General features: G+C 34.2%; 1 protein-coding gene across 4 annotated transcripts in view; it reads left to right on the top strand.

The window, feature by feature from the left end:
- Cdk14 (cyclin dependent kinase 14) overlaps positions 1-20,279 on the top strand; it is a 767,749-nt gene that overhangs the window by 457,039 nt on the left and 290,431 nt on the right. For all 4 annotated transcript variants that reach the window (XM_071612068.1, XM_071612070.1, XM_071612062.1 and 1 more), the window contains exon 8: positions 19,107-19,230. In XM_071612068.1, coding sequence (XP_071468169.1) covers positions 19,107-19,230 — 124 coding nt within the window. The remainder of the gene's footprint in view (positions 1-19,106; positions 19,231-20,279) is intronic.

Below are 20,279 nucleotides of genomic sequence, written 5' to 3'. Positions count from 1 at the left end.
CTTCAGAGAAGAAGAAATACAATTGATCAACAAAATAATGAAAAAAAAAGTTCAACCTCTATAGCAATTAGAGAAATGCAAATCAAAACTATATTTCATCTCACTCAAAGTTATAATGGCAATTATCAATAATACAAGCAACAATAAATGTTGGTGAGGATATTTGGGGAAAGGGGTACATTCATACATTACTTTTGGGATTGCAAATTGGTGCAACCACTCTGGAAAGCAGTATGGAGACTTCTCAGAAAACTTGGAATGAAACCACCATTTGACCCAGCTATCCCACTCCTCAGCTTATACCCTAAGGACTTAAAATCAGCATACTATAGTGACGCAGCCACATCAATGTTTATAGCGGCTCACCTCATTATAGCTAACCTATGGGATCAACTAAATGCCATTCAATAGATGAATAGATAAAGAAAATTGTCTATTTTAAGGCTAACGGAATATTAGCCTTAAAGAAGAATGAAATTATGGCATTTGCTGGTAAATGGATAAAGCCAAAGAATATCATGTTAAGCCAAATAAGCCAATCTCAAAAAACCAAAGACCAAATGTTTTATATGTGGATGTTAATTCACAGTAAGGGGTGGTGGGGGGATGGCTAGGGAAGGATAGAGGTAGGTAGGATTAGTCACAGGGGAGTAAAGAGAGAGGAGGGGCTATGAGAATAGGAAAGATAGTGAATGAATTGGACATTATTACCCTATGTGCATATACAACTACATGAGTGATGTGATCCTACAATCAGAAGAAAGAGAAGTTATGTTCCATTTATGTGTAATGTGTCAAAATGCATTCTACTGTCATGTATAACTAATTAGAACAAATTTAAAAAATAACCTAGCTAAAAAATACATAAATTTGAGTAGGCAAAGTTGCTCCTATTAATTGGATTTAGAAAGATACAAATGACAACTTTGAAATTAATTTTTATTAATTGTCTCAGAAGTAAATAAAAAATCATGCATCAATTAAAAAAAGAACTTTTTTTTCATTTTTTTATTGGTGCATTATAGTTGTACATAATGGTGGGATTCATTGTTACATATTCATACATGCATAAAATATACCAATGTAATTTGTCCAATATCATTCAGTATTTACCACTATTCTCCTTTCCCACCACCTGATCCCGCTGCATGCACATACACATGTGTGCCACATTTTCTTTGTCCATTCATTCACTGACAGACCTAGGGACTGGTTCCATAATTTGGCTATGGTGAATTGTGCTGCTATAACATGGGTATACATGTAGCACTATAGTAGGATGACTTTAATTCTTTAGAACAAACATCAAGGAGAAGTAAAGCTGGGTCATATGGTGGTTCCATTTTTATTCTTTTGAGGAACCTTCATACTGATTTACATAGTGATTGTACTAATTTACAATCCCACCAATACTGTGAAAGTGTTCCTTTTTCTCCACATCCTCCCCAGCATTTATAATTGTTTACATTCTTTAATTTTTTTTAGTTGTAGATGGACACAATACCTTTATTTTATTTATTTGTTTATTTATTTATTATTTATATGCTCAGGATCGAACCCAGTGCATCCTGTGTGCAAGGCAAGTGCTGTACCACTGAGCCACAACCCCAACCCTTGTTTACATTCTTGGTGGCTGCTGGATTGAGATGAAATCTCCATGCAGTTTCTATTTGCATTTCCCTAATTGCTAAAAATGTTGAACATTTTTTATATATTTGTTGGCCATTTGTATTTCTCTTGAGAAATGTCTGTTTAGTTAGTTTGCCTAATTGTTAATTAGATTACTTGTTTTTTAGTTTTAAATTTTTTTTTAGTTGTTTAATATTCTTGATATTTATCCTCTGTCAGAAGAATAATATCAACATTTTTCTCCCATTCTGTAGGTTTTTTCTTCACATTCTTAATTGTTTCTTTTGCTGTGCAGAAACTTTTAAATGTGATGCCATCCCATTTTTTAACCCTTGGCATTGTTTTCTGAGCTTTAGGGATTCCATTGAGAAAGTTGTTGCCCGGCACCAATGCTGGATGGAGTGTAGATCCTATGTTTTTTTTCTGGGAGTTGCATAGTTTCTGGTGGAATTCCTAGGTGTTTGCTCCATTTTGAGTTGACTTTTGTCTAGGGTGAGATACAAAGATCTAGTCTCATTCTTCTATATATGAATAACCAGGTTTCCCTTTTTTAAAAAAAATATTTTTTAGTTGTTGATGGACCTTTATTTATTTGTATGTGGTGCTGAGAATCGAACCCAGTGCCTCCTACATGCTAGGCAAGCACCCTACCACTGAGCCACAACCCCAGCCCCCAGGTTTCCCTTTTAAACCATTTGTTTAAAAGGCTATCTTTTCTCCAGTGTGTGTTTTGGTACCTTTGTCAATAATCACTATGGGGTTTGTCTCTATGTATTAACTTCTGTATCACTGGTCTATGTGTTTGGTTTTGTTTGTTTGTGGGGATTTTTTTTTTTTTTTTTTTGGTAGTGGGAATTGAACTCAGGGGCTCTTAACTACTGAGCCACATTTGCAGCCTTTATTCATTTATTTATTTGTTTGTTTTGGATATAGAGTCTCCCTATATTGCAACTCACTAAGTTCCTGAGCCTGTGATCCTCCTGCCTCATCCTCCCAAGTTGCTGGGATGATAGGTCAGTGTCACAGTGCCTGGCTTATATCTGTTTTTTTGTCAGTACCATGCAGTTTTTATTACTATAGTTCTGTAATATAATTTGAAGTTAGATTTTGTGATACATCTCATGTTGCTTTTATAGCTTAGAATTGCTTTAGCTATTTTGGGTCTTTTATTCTTCCAAATGAATTTTAGGACTTTTTCCCCTCTGGTTTTGTGAAGAATGTTTTATGAATAAAAAAGATTGGATTGAATTTGCAACCTCTTCAAGGTGGTTCCTGGACTCAGTTCTCTGCTTGCCAGTTGAGAAAAACAGAACACTTTTCTGACAGCTGTCACTTTGTAACCTCTGGTTCAAGCTACTTTTCTTTGCCAATTCTGTCCTTTTGTTTCTTGGTGCTTTAACCCTCCCTTCTGTGGTGAACCAGCTTGCTCCAGTGTACTCTCTTCTTGTTCTTTGTTTAATGCACCTGAATTTCTGAGTCTCTAAGTGATTCTGACTTTCCAGTATTGAATTTCAGTGAGTTCCCTTTTACCCATCTCTCTGAGATTCAATACTCCCGCTGCTTGAATCCCAAACCATGGAGCAACTGGAAATGCAACCTTCCTCTAATCTGCCATTGGTATATCATATTTAAAAAGTATAATTTAAGAGCTCTTGGAAATTAAGAATATAACAAAACAACAATTGAAAGATGGAGATTCAACAGTTTAAATATAAAGATGAAGAAAGATAAAGATGAAGGATCTTACATGTGAATAATTTGAGGAATAAAAATAGATGAGGGAATCATTGAATAGTTACTAAAACTATGGCTTTTCCAGATGTGAAGGGTGTGAATTTTTAGATGGGGAGTGTCCATTAAATGCCCAAATCATTTCAGATATTTATTATTGCAAAATTTCAGAACACTAGGTTCAAAGAAAACTCCTGCAAAAGGAAAACAGGTTTACTACATAGAATCAATAGTTATAACGGGCTTAGGTTTTTCAAAAGTAACACAGGAGGGGAGATGGCTGTGGGACAATAGCTTGAAAATTTGGAAGTAAAATTATTTCCAATCTGGTTTTCTACAGGACCATTAATGAAGTGTGACAGTAAAATTATCACTTCCAGTTTTTCAAGGCATTGGAAATTTTGCCTGTCTTACATCCTTTCTTAGGAGGCTACTTGAGATGTACTTTACTTAAACTCAGCGAATAAACCAAGGAAGAGATGACCAGGAAAAGATTTAACAGAGTCCAAAATAAAAGAGAGGTAAAGAAAGTCCCTAGGACAGGGATCAAGGGATTCTAGGTTGACACTTATGCTGGGAAAGCAACCCCCAGTGGAGACAAAATCTAAGCCATCAGGAGAGATTTCATCAAGAAAAAATTGTTAGGTGGGACCCTCATGTGTCTCATCAGTATTAAAAGGTGGAAGAGAAGTTTAGTGTTAAATTGATGAATAAGCACAAAGAAAACTAAAGGAAAACAAGCCAACAAAGAAAAGAACTGGCTCTTTACTAATAATACCAGGACCAGGAAAAACAAATTTTGGGGGGTGGGTAGCAAAAATATTCATACCAAACTTCATTAGTCAGCTGTAAATAATGTTTTTTGAATCATGATTTAGACATTAAATATGGACTTAATTCAAAACAAAGCAAAAACAAAACAAAAAACAAACAAACAAACAAAAAACACCTTTTTAAACGACCCTACTATAACTAAGCCCAGTCCAGGACTAGTGTCCTGGAGCCGTGGATCATTCTGGCTCCTTCGTTTCATAGAATGTAATTGTCAGGATCATTTAGCTGAAGGAACTTGTAAAAGGGCTTTTTGACTCTGTGTCCAGTGTTTTTTTTTTTTTTTTTCCATATACCACATGATTAATACATTAAATTACTATAATTACCTTAATTACTTATGATGTTGTGAGTACTCAGCCATATAGTTTTATCATGATTTTCATTTTAAGATAATAGTGATGCCTTTTCTGAGGGTATGAAAAATTTAAAAATAGATGGATGCAGCCCGTTATTGCCTTGTGTTTTGGCATCTGAATTGCAGAGCATGGAAGCAGACAGCCCTCATTACCATGTTGGTTTCCATCGGAGGCCACTAACCTAATTATGCATTGGTTTTTCTTCACTGTTTGCTAAGAGACAAGGCACTCCTCCAGGGTTACATTTAGGATCTGTACTGCAGGTGAAATTGTTCTCAAAGAAGTCTGACTATGACATAGTGACAGATGTCTCATGGGTATTTCTATTTGATGTATTAACATATTTTTTTTCATGTGGTGATATTTATTGTCACTTAAATCTATGAATACAAAATAAGGAACATAAGAATAATATTTAATAAGTTAACAGCTGTTTATAATGCTGTGCTAGATATTAATTGAAAGAAAACTAATTGAGCTAAAATAAGACAGCAAAATTGTTCTACAAAAATTTAAAGAGATGTGAAAACTAGGTGAGATAAGCTATTATCTTTAAAAGATCATGCCCTTTTAGCAGTTCTGAAGCTATATGTATGAATACTTCACAGATCATTAAATGATGAGATTGTAATAAATATTGGATATTTATTATGGTGATCAAAAGAATAGCACAGTGATAAAATTCTTTTGTTTCTACATTTGTCAGTTTTGACTTCTAGTTTCACTACCATGTAATATAGAAAGATGATATATAGAAATGTTTTAAATATTTATCTTGGGTTTTGAAAATTTACATATTTTTCTGGGTTTCTGTTTTGTACATAATTGTTTGTTGTAAAAATGTAAATATTGTGCACTTGAGACTAGATTGTCCTTAGTGTGATGTGGGCAGAATTTCAAGCATTACAAAGGAAGGATGGAAGCAAAAACAAAAACAAAAAAGCCCAGTTGGAACAGCATAGAGCTCCTTATTTCCATAGTAAAATATGGAGCATTTTGGCTAATAATTTTGTACTAATTTCCAACAAAACATTTTTTAAAGCTTTTTCATTTTTGATTAGTATTCCTTTCTTGATGAATATTTCCATTTTTGAGGAATACATACTGGGATAGATAATTTATAAGAAAAAGAAGTCAATATTAAAAAATTTCTAGAATCATTTTGCTACTTTCATTAGCTGCATAATGTGTCTATTATCAATATGGCATTCTGAAATAAATATTCACCATAAAGTAAATGTTTCTTTGTAAGCATTGTACCAATTTTTTGACAAATGAGTAATTTTAGCAATTAATTACTTGGAGGGCAATTTAAAACCTGAATCAGAAGCCTGGGGACATTGTCCTTGTTATAAATATTTATGATGATTAAAGACATAGCAACCAATGTCTAGAAGATAATGGGTATATAGGAAACTGGTTAGAATTATTTTTTGAAGGAATAGTTAATTTTCCTCTTTTATAAACTATTCATTCAAACTGTATTTAAGATTGACTATCATAGATGAGTTGAGTACAAAAATTTTATTAGTTGGTAATTTTATAATTCTCTTATAATTTTCCGATTGCCTATTCAAGTTTTTTAAATGACCATCCTGGTTAAAACTTCCTCCTTTTTAAAAGATTTTTTATATACTCTTTAAAAATTGATAAGCATGAGAGACTAAAAACTAAGTTTCATGGAAAACAGAAAAAGATTAATTGATTCTGCCTCCAGTTGATATCCAGAAATGTGGGTGTTCAAATCTTATTACCATGATGAGATTGAATCTTCCTGTGTTTCTATGTAATATACTTCAGTTTCCATGGTATAATGACTTTTCTAGAAGGTTCCCTGCAAAACCACATTTGCTATTTTTTGAATAATTGAAAATGACCGAAGATTTTGAACTCCCTGCTTTATTCTCTGAAGATTCTGAACTCGTATTGGCATAAAGCTGACGTTTGTCTTTTATTTCAATAAAGATACTAATTATAAAGATCTGAGGTTTGTTGTGGTTGAAAAGTTTCTATTTTTTCTTTCATAGTCCAGAGCACAAGCAGGTGTATAACAGACAGAATAATGTTATGCCAAATTAAGATTGTCTTATACAGATGGCTCCAAGAATTGATTCCTAAATGAGACTTCCTAATGTTCAGATGGAAAATCAAATGACACTGGATTTTCTCCATATTCTCCATTAGAGCTCTCATTTAGCTCATAATGATTTCCTCCTATGCATAACTGTGAATATTTCAGAATCTTTCTTAATTCTGCCTGTTAGGAAATAGTACTGTTTCATTTGGCCATTAAAGAATGTTTTTAAAAATTCAACACCCTGTCTCAGCACCTGTCCAGGTTTCTTCTAAATATTTTCATCCTATTTTTTTTGTCATAAGAAAATACCTTCCATATCTAGAAAGTGGGGATCAACAACAAAATAAAAGCAAAATTCTATAAATCATTTCAAAATGTGTTAGACATTCTGGGGGAATGAGTAGATCATTTTCAGGTTTTGATGTGGGACCAGCCTTCAGTTATTTAGAATGTGTCTTTTGCATCCTTGGCATCCTTGGCTGATCTGCTTGTTAACGATTTGTATGCAATGAAAGAATCAAGGGCAGCTAATTAAACAGTGCACTCTTCCCTAGAAGTGCTTTAAAACCCAGGTTGATATTATCCCAGATAATATCTGGGATTGAGGCAGGAGGGCTGCAAATTTGAGACTAGACTGGATACCATAGTGATACCTTGCCTTAAAATAAATTTAAAAAAAAATACAGGGGTGTAACTCAATGGAAGAGTACTTACTTGGCACTCTCAAGGCCCTGGGTTTGAATCTCAAACAAACAAACAACAACAACATAAAAAAGAAGAAGAAGAGGAATAGGAAGAGGAAGAAGAAGAGGAGGAGAGGGGAAAGAGGAGGAAGAAGAGGAAAGAAGAACCAGCAGCAGTGGCAATTTAGACATGGACCATAGAATGAAAAGAGGGAAGAGACTGAAGGCAATGCGAAGGTATGGAGAAAAGAAGGTCACAAAGCTCTCAGAATGACCAAACTGAGACCTTGAACTTTCCACAAATATGAGGAAATAAATTTCTGTTGCTAAGCCACCTACTCTGTGATACTTTGTTGTGACAGTAATAGCAAGTTAGCACCTGTGACAGTAATAGTAAGTTACTTGTATTATATTGTATTAAAGTATGTAGGAACAAATATCTTGTGAAAGGCCTAGAAAGTAAAAAAGGGAAAAATTCATATGATTATACCAATTATATGAACAGAAGGAGAGGGAACCTAGTTCTTCTGTACTTTTTCATTCATTAATTTACTTATTTCTTCAGTGAATATTTATGCTTATTATGTACTAATTATTTTGTTAGATATCATAAGCAAGAAAAGTAAATTTGGTAGATTCTATACCCTTAAAAAGGCCAGACTGAAATGGTGGAGATAAAATAACTAGACAAATCTGTTTAAAAAATGCTATGATAGAGACATGGGGAAGATGTGCCAAATTGGAGAGCAAACAATTAAATTTATATGGGGCAGACAAAGTGATTTTTGCAGCATTTGATTTAGCTTAAAGGAAAGGTAACTTCCATGCCAGATGGAGAAAGTGTCAACAATATATGATCAAAGTTAAGGGAATAAACAAAACAAAAAATAAGTAGTACATGGAGACCTTGACAAGATCTGTCAAATAGGAGCTTTAAGGAGCATGTTAGGGGAGATATTAGGGGTTCCTGGAGATGAAAACCAAAAGACTTGTATTTTTAGGTAAACATCCAAGTTTCCTTGAGTGCAGTAGGATGACACTGATAAGAGTTTGAGTGGGAAATGATCAGATTGATTTTTTTGAACATGGATTTGATGCCATATGAAGTTAAAACTAGAATAGGGAGCACTTAGAAATAGGGAGAACTGTGAGCTCAGGCACAAGGTGATGAGGCAATGGCCATTGGAATAAGAGGAAAGCATTAATATGATATTTGTTTATAAGATTAGTATTTGATTGGATATTTTATTAATTGGATATTTTCATTGAAGGAGAAGAAAGTTTTATACGCCTTTTAGATGGGGGAAATGGTTAGATTATAATGCTGCTAATTATAAATGGCAATATAGGAAAAGAAACAGGTTTTGCAGGAGAAACTATTTAGATTTTTGTACAATTAGTTTCCGGTAGTTATGGAATTTTCAGATGGAGAATTTGCCTAGTACAAATTCATATTCAGTCCAGTGGCAGCTTGCTCAAGCCAGCAATATGTTATTAGACCCCAAAGACCATTGTTAAACCATCTGAAAGTGAATCTAATGGTGTTATTAATTTGATGAGAGATTCTTATTCATTAGCCAAAATATCTTACTGGAGAGATATTAATTTTATAACAGAAACACTGAGAGAAAGTCTTGCACTAATTTATTGAGCATATAAAAAGGCTGACATCTATTTGTAAATTTAAAGCCATTTAGAATAACTGAAAGATTGATCAATATTTGGAGTTGCTTAAGGAAAACTGTGATTAAAAGTAGGAAAGCAATTCTTGGGTAATAATATTTCCTCATTTAGAGACAGTCTTTTGGATGCTTAATATGACAGTTCAATTCAGTTCAACAAACATCTGGTGAACACCAACTATATACGAGGCATTGTAAAGTAACTACATAGGCTTGTCCTTAGATATTTATATTCTCAAAATATTTTTATGTCCTCTAGTTTCCCCCTTGAGTATTCTGGTAGATTACTTTTGGTTTCTCAGGTATCTGTAGGACATGAGTTAATTATTTCAGTTGTAAGGATTGCCAGAACATAGACATCACAGAGATTATATGTGGCACTTTGACAAAGGAGGGCACTTTACGTGGGCTCACAGAGATCTTATGGAGTGGTTACACAGGGGATGATAAGTCTTTTAGAAAATCAGGGATTGGAGACCCCAGCTGTATGTCTTTTTCCTGCTATAGTTAATTGTTTTAATATCTAATAGGAGATTGCTTAGTGTAATGGCAAAGACAAATAGTGATCCCACTTCTATTTAGAACTACTTAGCAGTGATTCAATCTCATTGTTTTCCCATCCATTAAATGAGTGACTGATTACCTCAGCTTTTAAGCATGCGCATACAAAAACTTGCAAAAATTCATGCAACCTTTGAAATGAATTAACAGTCTATCGATTTGTGCACACTGAACTACATGACCTCTTAGGGCATTTTCAGGTCGAAAATGTCCTTATATTCATGCTTGAACTCCAGTGGTCCTTTCTTATTGTTTGGCAGTTGTTAGAGGTGGGGCACCTTTGGCTCTTCCAGGGTGGCTAATGAACAGTCAGCAGGCTGTCTGTGTTGATTTGTTCCTTGACCTCATTAGGCATCCCTTAGTAGTATTTCCTAGCTTAGTCTATGTACACACTATATCTCTGCTACTCGGAAGTTTTCTTGTTTGATATACTATGAAAAATGGGTACATCTCAAAGTCCTGAGTGTTTCAAAAAGAAAATAGAACTTCTATTAGTACTTTGGCTGTCTCTATGTTAACATTAGATGTTAATATAGTTGGTCATTTTTTGGTTGTTTTCATGATTTAAACTATGGGGGCTCATTTTTTCCTTGCCTGGATTATAGGTTAGTGAATTCTTATGCCAGCTTATGTTTTCATGCACATGCGTATGTTTATATATATATATATATATATATATATATATATATATATATATATATATATATATATATATATATATATATAATCTTTTATATCTCTCTATAAAAGAATTAGGTAAAGGAAAAGATTATTCGACCTCCTATTTATGTTTTCATCTGTTCAAATCTCAAGGTTGGAATTATTGATCTTTAGAGTATCCTCCATTACAGCAATGTTAAATCCTAAAAGTTTTCATCTCAGCTTATTGCTGTTCTTGACTTTGATATGGTCATTCACAGTTCTGCTATTATGATGGATAATGAAATGATAGAATAATTAAATAACACAACACCCAATTGTGTTAGGACACTTCTATAACTATTCTTCTCTAACTTTTTAACCTGGACAATTTCTGGGAAACTCTTTAAAGCCTGTAAAACATCAAGTTAAATATAATGTTTTCAGAAATATGATCTATACTGGATATATTCATTAGTACATTAATTAATTAATCATAAGTTATAAAAATAATAACAGCCAGCATCCAGATGCATTCTCTGTTCTACTCTCACTATTTGCACATGGCATTACATGTTCATTAATTAAAAAGTGTGATTATCTATTTAAGCTAGTTATTTTTGAAATCCTGTACCGTTGGGTTCTTATATCTTCTCTTAATATTTGCATATCAATTATTTTGTCCAATATTTTAATATTCTGAAAGTTCAGATGGTATATAAACAAATGAGTTTTCAGAACCATCCATTTTCTTTACTTATGAAGGCTGTCATTATACTCCCGTATCCATTGTGTTTCTTACCCTGAACTCCCTAGGTATGCTTCATTCTTGGTCATCTTATGCCTTGGACATACCTCTACTTCTTTATATTTTGTACATCCCATGTCCATTGAAAATTATCTTCATAAATGTTTTTTTTCCCTGATATAGCATGAAATTCTTTATGGTCAGAAGCAGTCTTATTTATCTGTTTATATTTTGAACTTAGCATGGATTCTCAACACTCACTAAATATTTCATAATGAATGAATGATAGTTCAATTCCTTGTTGATTGCTTTTGATGGTTTTGGATTAAATGGCTTTGAATAAAATATATGTCAATATATTTATTTATTAAAAAAAATAAAACCCGGTTGAAAAGAAATCAACCCCAAAGATTGACGAAATGTAGAACAACACAAGAAGTATGTTATAGGATACTTTCCTTATAAGGTGGAAGAACCCAGCTTGGGGATTACCTGTTGGGAATAGAGAAACACCATTATATATTCTAGCTTCAGACCAGCTGCTTTACCTTGCCTTTCTGCAGACTTAAGGTGTAGCTGCACCTTTGTTTGCATGTTTACCTAACAGATATGACACCCCAGGAGGAAAACCAGCCCATGGAATATAGAGTGTACACACACTTTTAGGAATTTTTTTTATGATTATCATATGACTAGGCAGTACAGCTTATAGGTATTTTCTCATTGATGCATGAATTCCTATTACTTCACACCTCTCTAAAAGGACATGGACAGAGGTTGTTGATCATATGTATCTAAATTCGCAAGTCTTTATTACATTCCTTTTGAAATTAGTTTTTCTCTACATACAGCTTGCTTGGGTGAACTTTCTCTAAGACCTGTAGACTCAAGATTCATCACCTATTTTCAGGCTGCATCTCTCTCTTTTTAAAGTTATATTAGACTTCTCAATTAATATTAAGACATTTCATGATGATTTAAATATCTAAGAGATTACTTTAGGCAGTAAAACTATTTAAAGTCTAAAAATATTTGTTCATTTTCATTGTGTGGGAAAAGAATGTCTCTGTATTTGAGGAATGTAGCTTACATTCCCAAAGAAATTTGAGTAGAAAGAATTTCTGACTCTTCCTTTTCTAATTTGTATTTTGTTATGATTATTTGCAGTTGTAAAAAGCACATAAAACAGTCATGTCAACTGTGTAATTCTGACAGAAAGTTGACAATGATGAAAGATATTATGTTTTTTGAGTCTCTTAGAAAAACTCTTTTAGTTTTTCTCTTGGGAAATGGTTTTGGGTCAGTATTAAATCCAACAGCTAAAGTTTGATCATCTTGTCCTCAAGAGTCACTACTCAGCTAGAATACTGTTTCTAGTCCTAATACGAAGTTTAGGCTGATGACCAACTTTATTAAAGGGAAGGCCCAGCCTTCCCTTCATTCTTCTCCAGACATACAAATCCTAACATAGCTTGGAAATGTGTGTGCTCTAGGTCTGCTTTCACAGAATGTGAAAAAAACAGGATCTGTCTCTCAGCCCCATCTGACCCCTCGTAAGACTCCCAGGTTCAGAGGATATAGACTAGACTGCCTGCTCACTGTGGGCACCGCCATGGGCACCACCAAGCTCAAAGCAATACCTTGCTTGCTATCCACCATTGCCTTGAGGCAGGAAGGAAGGTGGCATGGAAGGCCACCTGATTTGGCAAGCCCCAGGATCATGGAAGCTGCAAGCAGTCATTTCAGGAGTTTGTCATGTACCGGAACGTCTCATTTTTGGAGTTCATTATCCTGAAAAAAACTGTCATCTTTAAGAAAAACATGTGGTAATGTTCCAGGATCTTAGAGATATAAATTAATTTTTGTTACATCTATTTAGAAATTATGGTATGTTGTTTATCTCAGGACCTGGAGGGAATACAATGAGAAAGCAGAGGTAGAATGAATGAAATTAAAAAGGGCAGAAAATTGCCAAGACAAACTCTATCTGCTACACACATTTTTCCAAAAAGCTGGATTTATAAGTATATTGCTAAAAAATACATATGTGGCATGATGCCCTGGCATAAATACTGTCTTATACCATCTCAGTAACACACTTAATGCTGTCAAGTAAGTCCAATGTTGAATAGCTAGGTTTTTACTTCTGCCTCCTTTATATATCTGTATGACTTTTTAAGTATTATTCACAAAATTTAACACACGAAATTGCAATAATGCTTTATAAAATAGAAACTATTTAGATGCATATTATATGTATTGTATAATAATACAAATTAGGATTAAATATTTGCATTAGGTCTTTTGAAACAAAGTAGACTGAATCATGATGAATCATGCTGGGGTTTTTAAAAATTGAAGAAGACCTAGTGTTGCAATAATGTTATTATCTGATACATATTATAAAATATTATGACATTCATTAGATATTTTGGGAACCCAGAGTTTCTAATTAACATTTCTAGAAAGGTAGATATATTGGCAGTTTAATGTTTGTGAAGCCTATGGATTTTTAAATAATGTAATATTAAACATAGAACATTTATTTGATGTATTATCTACATATAATTTTGACTTATCTGCCAGTGTCACATTTTGAAGCCTTGCACTCATACAACTTCTAACTAATCAAGTAGTATCCATATTTTTGAGTAGCAGTCCTTTTAATTATGGTATCTTGATAAGACAAACATGGATTCAATTATCAATATTACCTCATATTTTCTATGTGTCTCTTTGGCTGATTAATTTCTCTGACCCTTTCTTTCGTTTTTAACTATGAGGATGTTGCGAAGATTGAATTATCTGATAAATATAAAACACTTAGCTGCAGTGTCTGTCACAATAAGCCTTCAATAAATGGTAGATTTACTATCATGGTAGTGCAGTTGTTTGATTTACAGAGTCTCTTACATTTCTATTATTCAAAAATTATAGAATTATATAAATTCACAATGTAAATGGCTATTATAGACACCTAAGATGCAGCCAGTCATTTTGGAAATGAGAAACCTAAGATAAGGGATGTTTAGCATAGCCCCGAGATAATAGAAAAGTAGATTAGCTGTCTTTGTAAGAAATAGTGCCATCATGGTAGGGTCCGTTGCTAATAGCTCTTATTAGCCGAGTCATTAATCTCCTGCAATCCCTAAAAGACCTTGGATATTCTTTTAAGGAATTCATGCCTTGAAAATCTGTAAGATGTTCTTCATCTCCTATCAAGTGGAGCCACATATATTAAATAATCCATATATTTCTGACTATTCATGGAACCTAACCAATCTAGACATTGAGAAAAAGAACATCTGATCTTAGGTCTTCAGACATGGATGGGAGGGGAGGTTATGAAGCTTCTTGCTCACTGTGCCAGAGGTTATTTGGGCAATAAACATTTTGAATCCAACAATCTATTCTTTTTAGCAGTTTCCCTTAAAAATTGTGATGAAATAACTTGTCTTTTCTTTTTCAACCTGCTTAAAGTTTAAAGAGTTTCAGAAGGGAATAGATGAAGTATTAATGGGTTCTCACAAGAAGACTATATGCTATGGCACTGAGCATGGGAACTGCATCCTGCAGAGGACGGCAAGACAACTGGGCTAAAGATAGATGACAAAAGTGTCCCTGCTCATCATGTCATTGCTTTCTAAGGCATTTTTCTCTGGCATTTTTATTGCAGAAGTTGAACATACTCAAACTAGAATATAAATCATTAGCGATTATACTGATGGATTGGGAGGAATCTCCTTTTATAAAGATTGAGTAAAATATCCTGAGGCAACAAATTGTTCTTAGGAAGACCTTTTGGCTATTAGAGTAGAAGACAAGAAGATAGTTCCAAATATAATTTATCAATCAGTACATGACACTGCCTTCTGCCATATTAGTTATTTCTAAGAAGGTTTTAAATAGCAAAAACAGATATTCAAGAATTTGTGTGTGGTGGTGCATGCCTATAATCCTAGCAGCTTGGGAGGCTGAAGTGGAAGGATAGTGAGTTCAAAGCCACTCTCAGCATCTTAGGGAGCCCTAAGCAACTCAGAGAGACCCTGTCTCTAAATGAAAACTTAAAAAGGAATGGAGATATAGCTTAGTGACTAGGTACTCCTGAGTTCAATCCCTGCCCCCCCCCCCCAAAAAAAAAAGAATTTGTGAATTCAAGAATCATTATATGACATGTTAATTGAGACTTTGTGTACTTGAGTTCACCTTATAATACAGTAATATTTTTAATTCCATGCACTTAGCAAGCATTGACCTTGTTTTGGAGGAGATGTGGTGACATTCAGGAGCACAAGGTGCTGGAGGAGTACCATGAGGGCATTTCCTTTTCCTTTAGAGCTTTAGTTTTCTCATTTGTTTAAAAGCAGAACTGCAGGATTATAGATGGAAAGGTTACGTAATATATGTAAAAGTCTTTGCTCTAAGCCTTTAGTCAGTATTGGTCTCCCTTCTTTCCTTTTTAGCACTTGAGATTCCACAGATATTTACCAAGTTTTAACAGTAAAGCTGATTTTTACTCTGTCTCTGAGTGTAGCCTTCTCTTTGTGGTCCTATTTGTTCTCATTGTGTCCTCTGATTTTTCACAAAAGACCAAGTATAGCTTGTTGTGTCATTGTTTATACCCCAAGCAAGAGAAGTAGCTTTCTTAAAAATTTAGATGATAAATTTAGGTTCTTGCCTGCTTAGCTAGAGGAAGAAATCCCCAAGTAAGACTCAGGTTTTCTGGATGGATCTTTCCAAATAGAATACTTGGACATTTCATTTAATTCAGCAAGGTGCTGATTCCTTAATGCTTCCTACCCCTACCCTTACGTTATATGCTATTAGTCACCTTAAAACATTATTTGTCAAGTGTCTAGTTTTCTAATAGTGAAGTCTTTAATTGCTTTTATGATGATAAGTTGGTCATTTCATGGTTTCATATATTGTCTTATTTGTTTAAGTTTTTCTTGTGAATTTATGTAATGGCTCGTTGTTTCGTCACCTTAATTTTTCCCCTTGGTATAGCAACAGGGGTTTTACATATCTTTTCTACTTCTGTGTCTAGTGAATACTCAATTCAGTTTCCTTTTTAAATATTACAGGTAATGAATTCTGGTTTTGGAGTGGCAAGTTTTCTGGTTTACCATTTTTTCAGTCTCTTCTCCCTATAATGTTAGATCAGTTTTAATACTTCATTGTCATTAGATACCTCTGTGCTTTCAGTTTACTTGCTGTGCATCACCTTTGTCTGTGATCTGTTTGTATGTTTGTCATACTTAGCACACTGTGAGTTCCTCGAGTCCGGGAACCACATCTTATTTCTATTCATCTTTGCATTCCCCTTGCATGACAGCATGTGATACTTTGGTTAGCACTTTATAAACCCCCAGTGAGTATATTCTATGGAGATTTATTCTGACTTACTTTCTTCATTGCTCAAAGAACTAAAAATTTGTTGGGGCTCTATTTTTCATGTTTGGGGCTTGTGTACACTTATAACTGGAGTGTTTATTTGCATCCTTTCCTTATACTGACTTCCCTAATCTCCTTTAACATGATATCTGATTTGAATAGCTCTGGATTAGCATAAGGATTATATATTTTCACTAATTAGCAAAGGTATTAAAACAAGAGTCCTTTGATACTGCTTGATCTACCCACTTCCCTTAGCTTCTAGAAAATTCCATTCTTGGGTTTCCTTTCTGTTATTTTTTTTTTTTTTTTATCTGCCACCATCCAGATGTCTCTAAATTCAGTTCAATAATCCTATTACTGGCACAGGAGTGCTGACTGTGTACATAGTTTATGAAGGTGGTAAATTTGACTGTGCTAGATGTGTGCGAAGCTGCATTGGGAGCACAGAGAAGCACCTTGTGGCAACCTGTAGGCATGGGGCTGAGAGCCTGAAGAGAGGGATAGGGAGGAGGGCTCCAGAGAGGAGGGATTCCTAAGGAGAGAGTGAAGTGTACATGGAAATTAGTATATCAGGGAGAGAGGGGGCTTTAAAAGCAAGAACAAAAGTACAGAGTTGAGAAACAGCAAGCTGTATGTGTGTGTTGGGGTGTGGGGGGAGTGGAGGAAGGTTGCTGGAAGCCAGGAATCTAGAGTTACAATGACTGAGCACCAATATGGAGTCAGTGAGCTCAGTAGCCTTGGAAACTGGGCTATTAGATATCCATGTTCTGTCCTAGCAGTTGGAGGAAGTAGCTTCTATATTAACATATTGTCTGCATGTATTGATTTCTGGCCACAGTTCCTATAGTGGGGTGGTTCAGGGCATAAACTTTGTAGTAAAGTCTGAGCCCTGGCTCTGCCACTTAATTGCTGTGTGATCTTCAGAAACTGTACTCAGTTTCCTTATCACTAGTATGGAGATAATAATAGCACCTACTTCATTAATTGTCACTGAGGTAATAGTCACCTTTTTTCCTTTTTAAACTAAATACATATTTTTTTTCTTATAATATTTTAAACTCTAAGCTTCAGGATGTGGGGTGGACTAAAAGTGAGGAATGAGGCTGGTGTTAACTTAAATCTTTCCATCCACTATTCAGAAAGATTTGAGAGCAAGAGAAGTCCAGAGAAATGTTAGTCCTTCAGCCAGTATTTTAATATAGACTAACTGAACAGACTTCTACTTCTTAATACTTACACTCTGAAATATGATACCAGGCCATCACTGCCTGGTATGCAAATTGTCACACACAAAGATTTTGTGAAGAATTAATCTTACTATTATTTCAAGGTATTTTTCCCTCTTAAAAATATTACTTGGGCTGGGAATGTGGCTCAAGTGGTAACACGCTCCCCTGGCATGCATGGGGTGCTGGTTTTGATCCTCAGCACCACATAAAATAAAATAAAGATGTTGTGTCCACCGAAAATTGAAAAATAAATATTAAAAAATATTCTCTCTCCCCCCTCTCTCCTCTCTCTCTCTCTCTAAAAAAAAATTTCTCTCTCCCTCTTCTCTCTCTCTTTAAAATATATATATATATATATATATATATATATATATATATATATATATATATATATATATATATCTTGGTTTTCATTGACTCTAGTTAGTTAGAACATTCCAGAAATGCTAGGTCCCAGGGCCAAGGATTTGGTAATCTTTTTCATTTGAGTATTTCAGAATCCTTATACTATCTTTTGTCTTTAAAACTTCCTTGAAACTGGCTTGTTAATACCCAGTATATAGACTTATCAACATATTGTTTGCATGTGTTGAGTTCTAGCCACAGTTCCTATAGTGGGGTGGCTCACACCATAAACTTTGTACTCAAGTTTATGTGGGCAGAAGTAAGAACATTGGTTTTTCATTTTTGTTTTAGGAGATTGATTTTTTAAAAATACCATGTCAATTAGAATAATTTAGCAAGTACATAGTTTTACAATAATCTCTTTTTCATAAACAGAATACTGGGAAGTCTAGCAAATCATACATTTTGTTATCAAAATATAGACATTTGATAAGATGCAATTTCACAGAGAAAGCCATTAATCATCAAGTTATTTTTCACCCAAGTGTTGCCTTTGAATCCTTTACGTCTCTGTTTTCTATTCCTTCCCCCATTAGGATAGGGCTGCTCTGTAATTAGTGAAGGTACATGTCTGTCTTTAGGCAATAGCCTAATCTCTATGGCCATATGTGCAAGAGCAGTATAATTACAGTAGAGTATTAATTGGACCATGTGACTGTTTTTGTTTTAATTATTTAAAGTCATCTTATCTTTCTCTTCCTTAAAGCATGTTAATGGGTCAATCCATGGGTGCCATGTTTATGTCATTTCTATGGAATTAAATATGTACACATTTACATAAACAGTACTCTTTTATGTGTTATAATATTATGGATGTCTCTCTTATACATCATTTTAGACCTGGAAAAATAAAATATTGTAAAGAACTGATTTTTTTTTACATTTTGCTCAATTTGTAGAGCATAGATGAGAATGCAGATCTCTCCAATATAATAGGTTGTTAGCAATTTCCAGACTTATTTCTTAGTGGATTAGGGATTTACATGCTAATCCTGGTACATTCTATTTAATAATTTGGTAGAAAATTTAGTGATAGGTATCCATTTTCTCTAAATTCAAGTATTTGTCAGACTATATATAGAAACTGGCATTTGTCTGAATTCAGGTTTTAACTTTTGTCTCCCTATTTTTTCAGTTGTTTTTATTTCAGTTGCTGCGAGGGCTGTCTTACATCCACCAGCGTTATATTTTGCACAGAGACCTGAAACCACAGAATCTTCTGATCAGTGACACGGGGGAGTTGAAGCTGGCAGATTTCGGTAGGAAAGCAGTTAATTACCAGTCTATTTTGTCACACGGTGAAAGTGCCAGGCAGATGGTGGCACTGCATTTGTTAGGTGCACCACTTCTGTCATCATAGAGCATGGTAAATTTTTTTCTGGAAAGAAGATTTTTTTTCTTTTTTAATATAACATAAAACATAATGGTGGATGGATTTTTTAAAAATCTAGGCTGCTTACTTAAATAACTATAAGCATCAGATCTCAATATATGTTTCCAAAGGAAATGGCAGTAAAATGTTGAGCATAAAATATACTCAAGGACATCTTTTTTTTTAACTGTTTATTATGATAATGTCAAGTATACTCAAAAATAGAAGGATATGATAGTTCATCACTGAACTTCATCAATTACAAATTTTTTTTCAAAATTTAAGAAATTTAAAGTCAAATGAGCCATTTCAGGGCATTGTAGGATATATAGTAATCAATAATGTATGCTACCTAAGGATTTATAACTTAGAAATCTAGGGACAGCATGACCTTTCCAAAAATGACTTTTGTATCAAATATTTTTTTACATTATAATTGTAGGCACATTTCTATTTAAAAGTTGGGGTTCTAATGGGCCTATTATAAATCAGTCCTTCCTAAGAAGTTTTAAGATTGGCCTCTTCCAGCTTAGACACTTTCCTCCACACATGGCTTTGAGCATCTGAAGGGGTTCAGATCTCTTGTGTCCTGTTTGCTACCTCCCTTTTTTTTTTTTGGCCAAGGCTTATGTTGCTGCATTGCTCAGGCTCTGTTTCCCACCAGACATTCTGTTCAGTTGACTCCCAGCACTGGGGGATGTTGCTTGATGACAGCATCACGTGTTGACATTGCATTACCTCAATTATGTTTGAATACATATTCTGATTAGAAAATCGTTCCATTAAGAATGGAATAAAAATATTACCCTTGGGACATAGATGCCTGAGGTTGTGATATGGGCTTTTGCTGAAATATGATTATCTTTTCCCAGTCCAAACCCCAATAAATAAAAGAAGGCAGAAATGATTATTTTTGTATTTCAAGGTTAGCAGATG

This window comes from Marmota flaviventris, chromosome 1 (assembly GCF_047511675.1).
Source record: "Marmota flaviventris isolate mMarFla1 chromosome 1, mMarFla1.hap1, whole genome shotgun sequence".
Lineage (NCBI taxonomy): Eukaryota > Metazoa > Chordata > Mammalia > Rodentia > Sciuridae > Marmota > Marmota flaviventris.
Note: the sequence above shows the minus strand (reverse complement) of the source record. Positions and strands in the feature narration are given on the sequence as shown.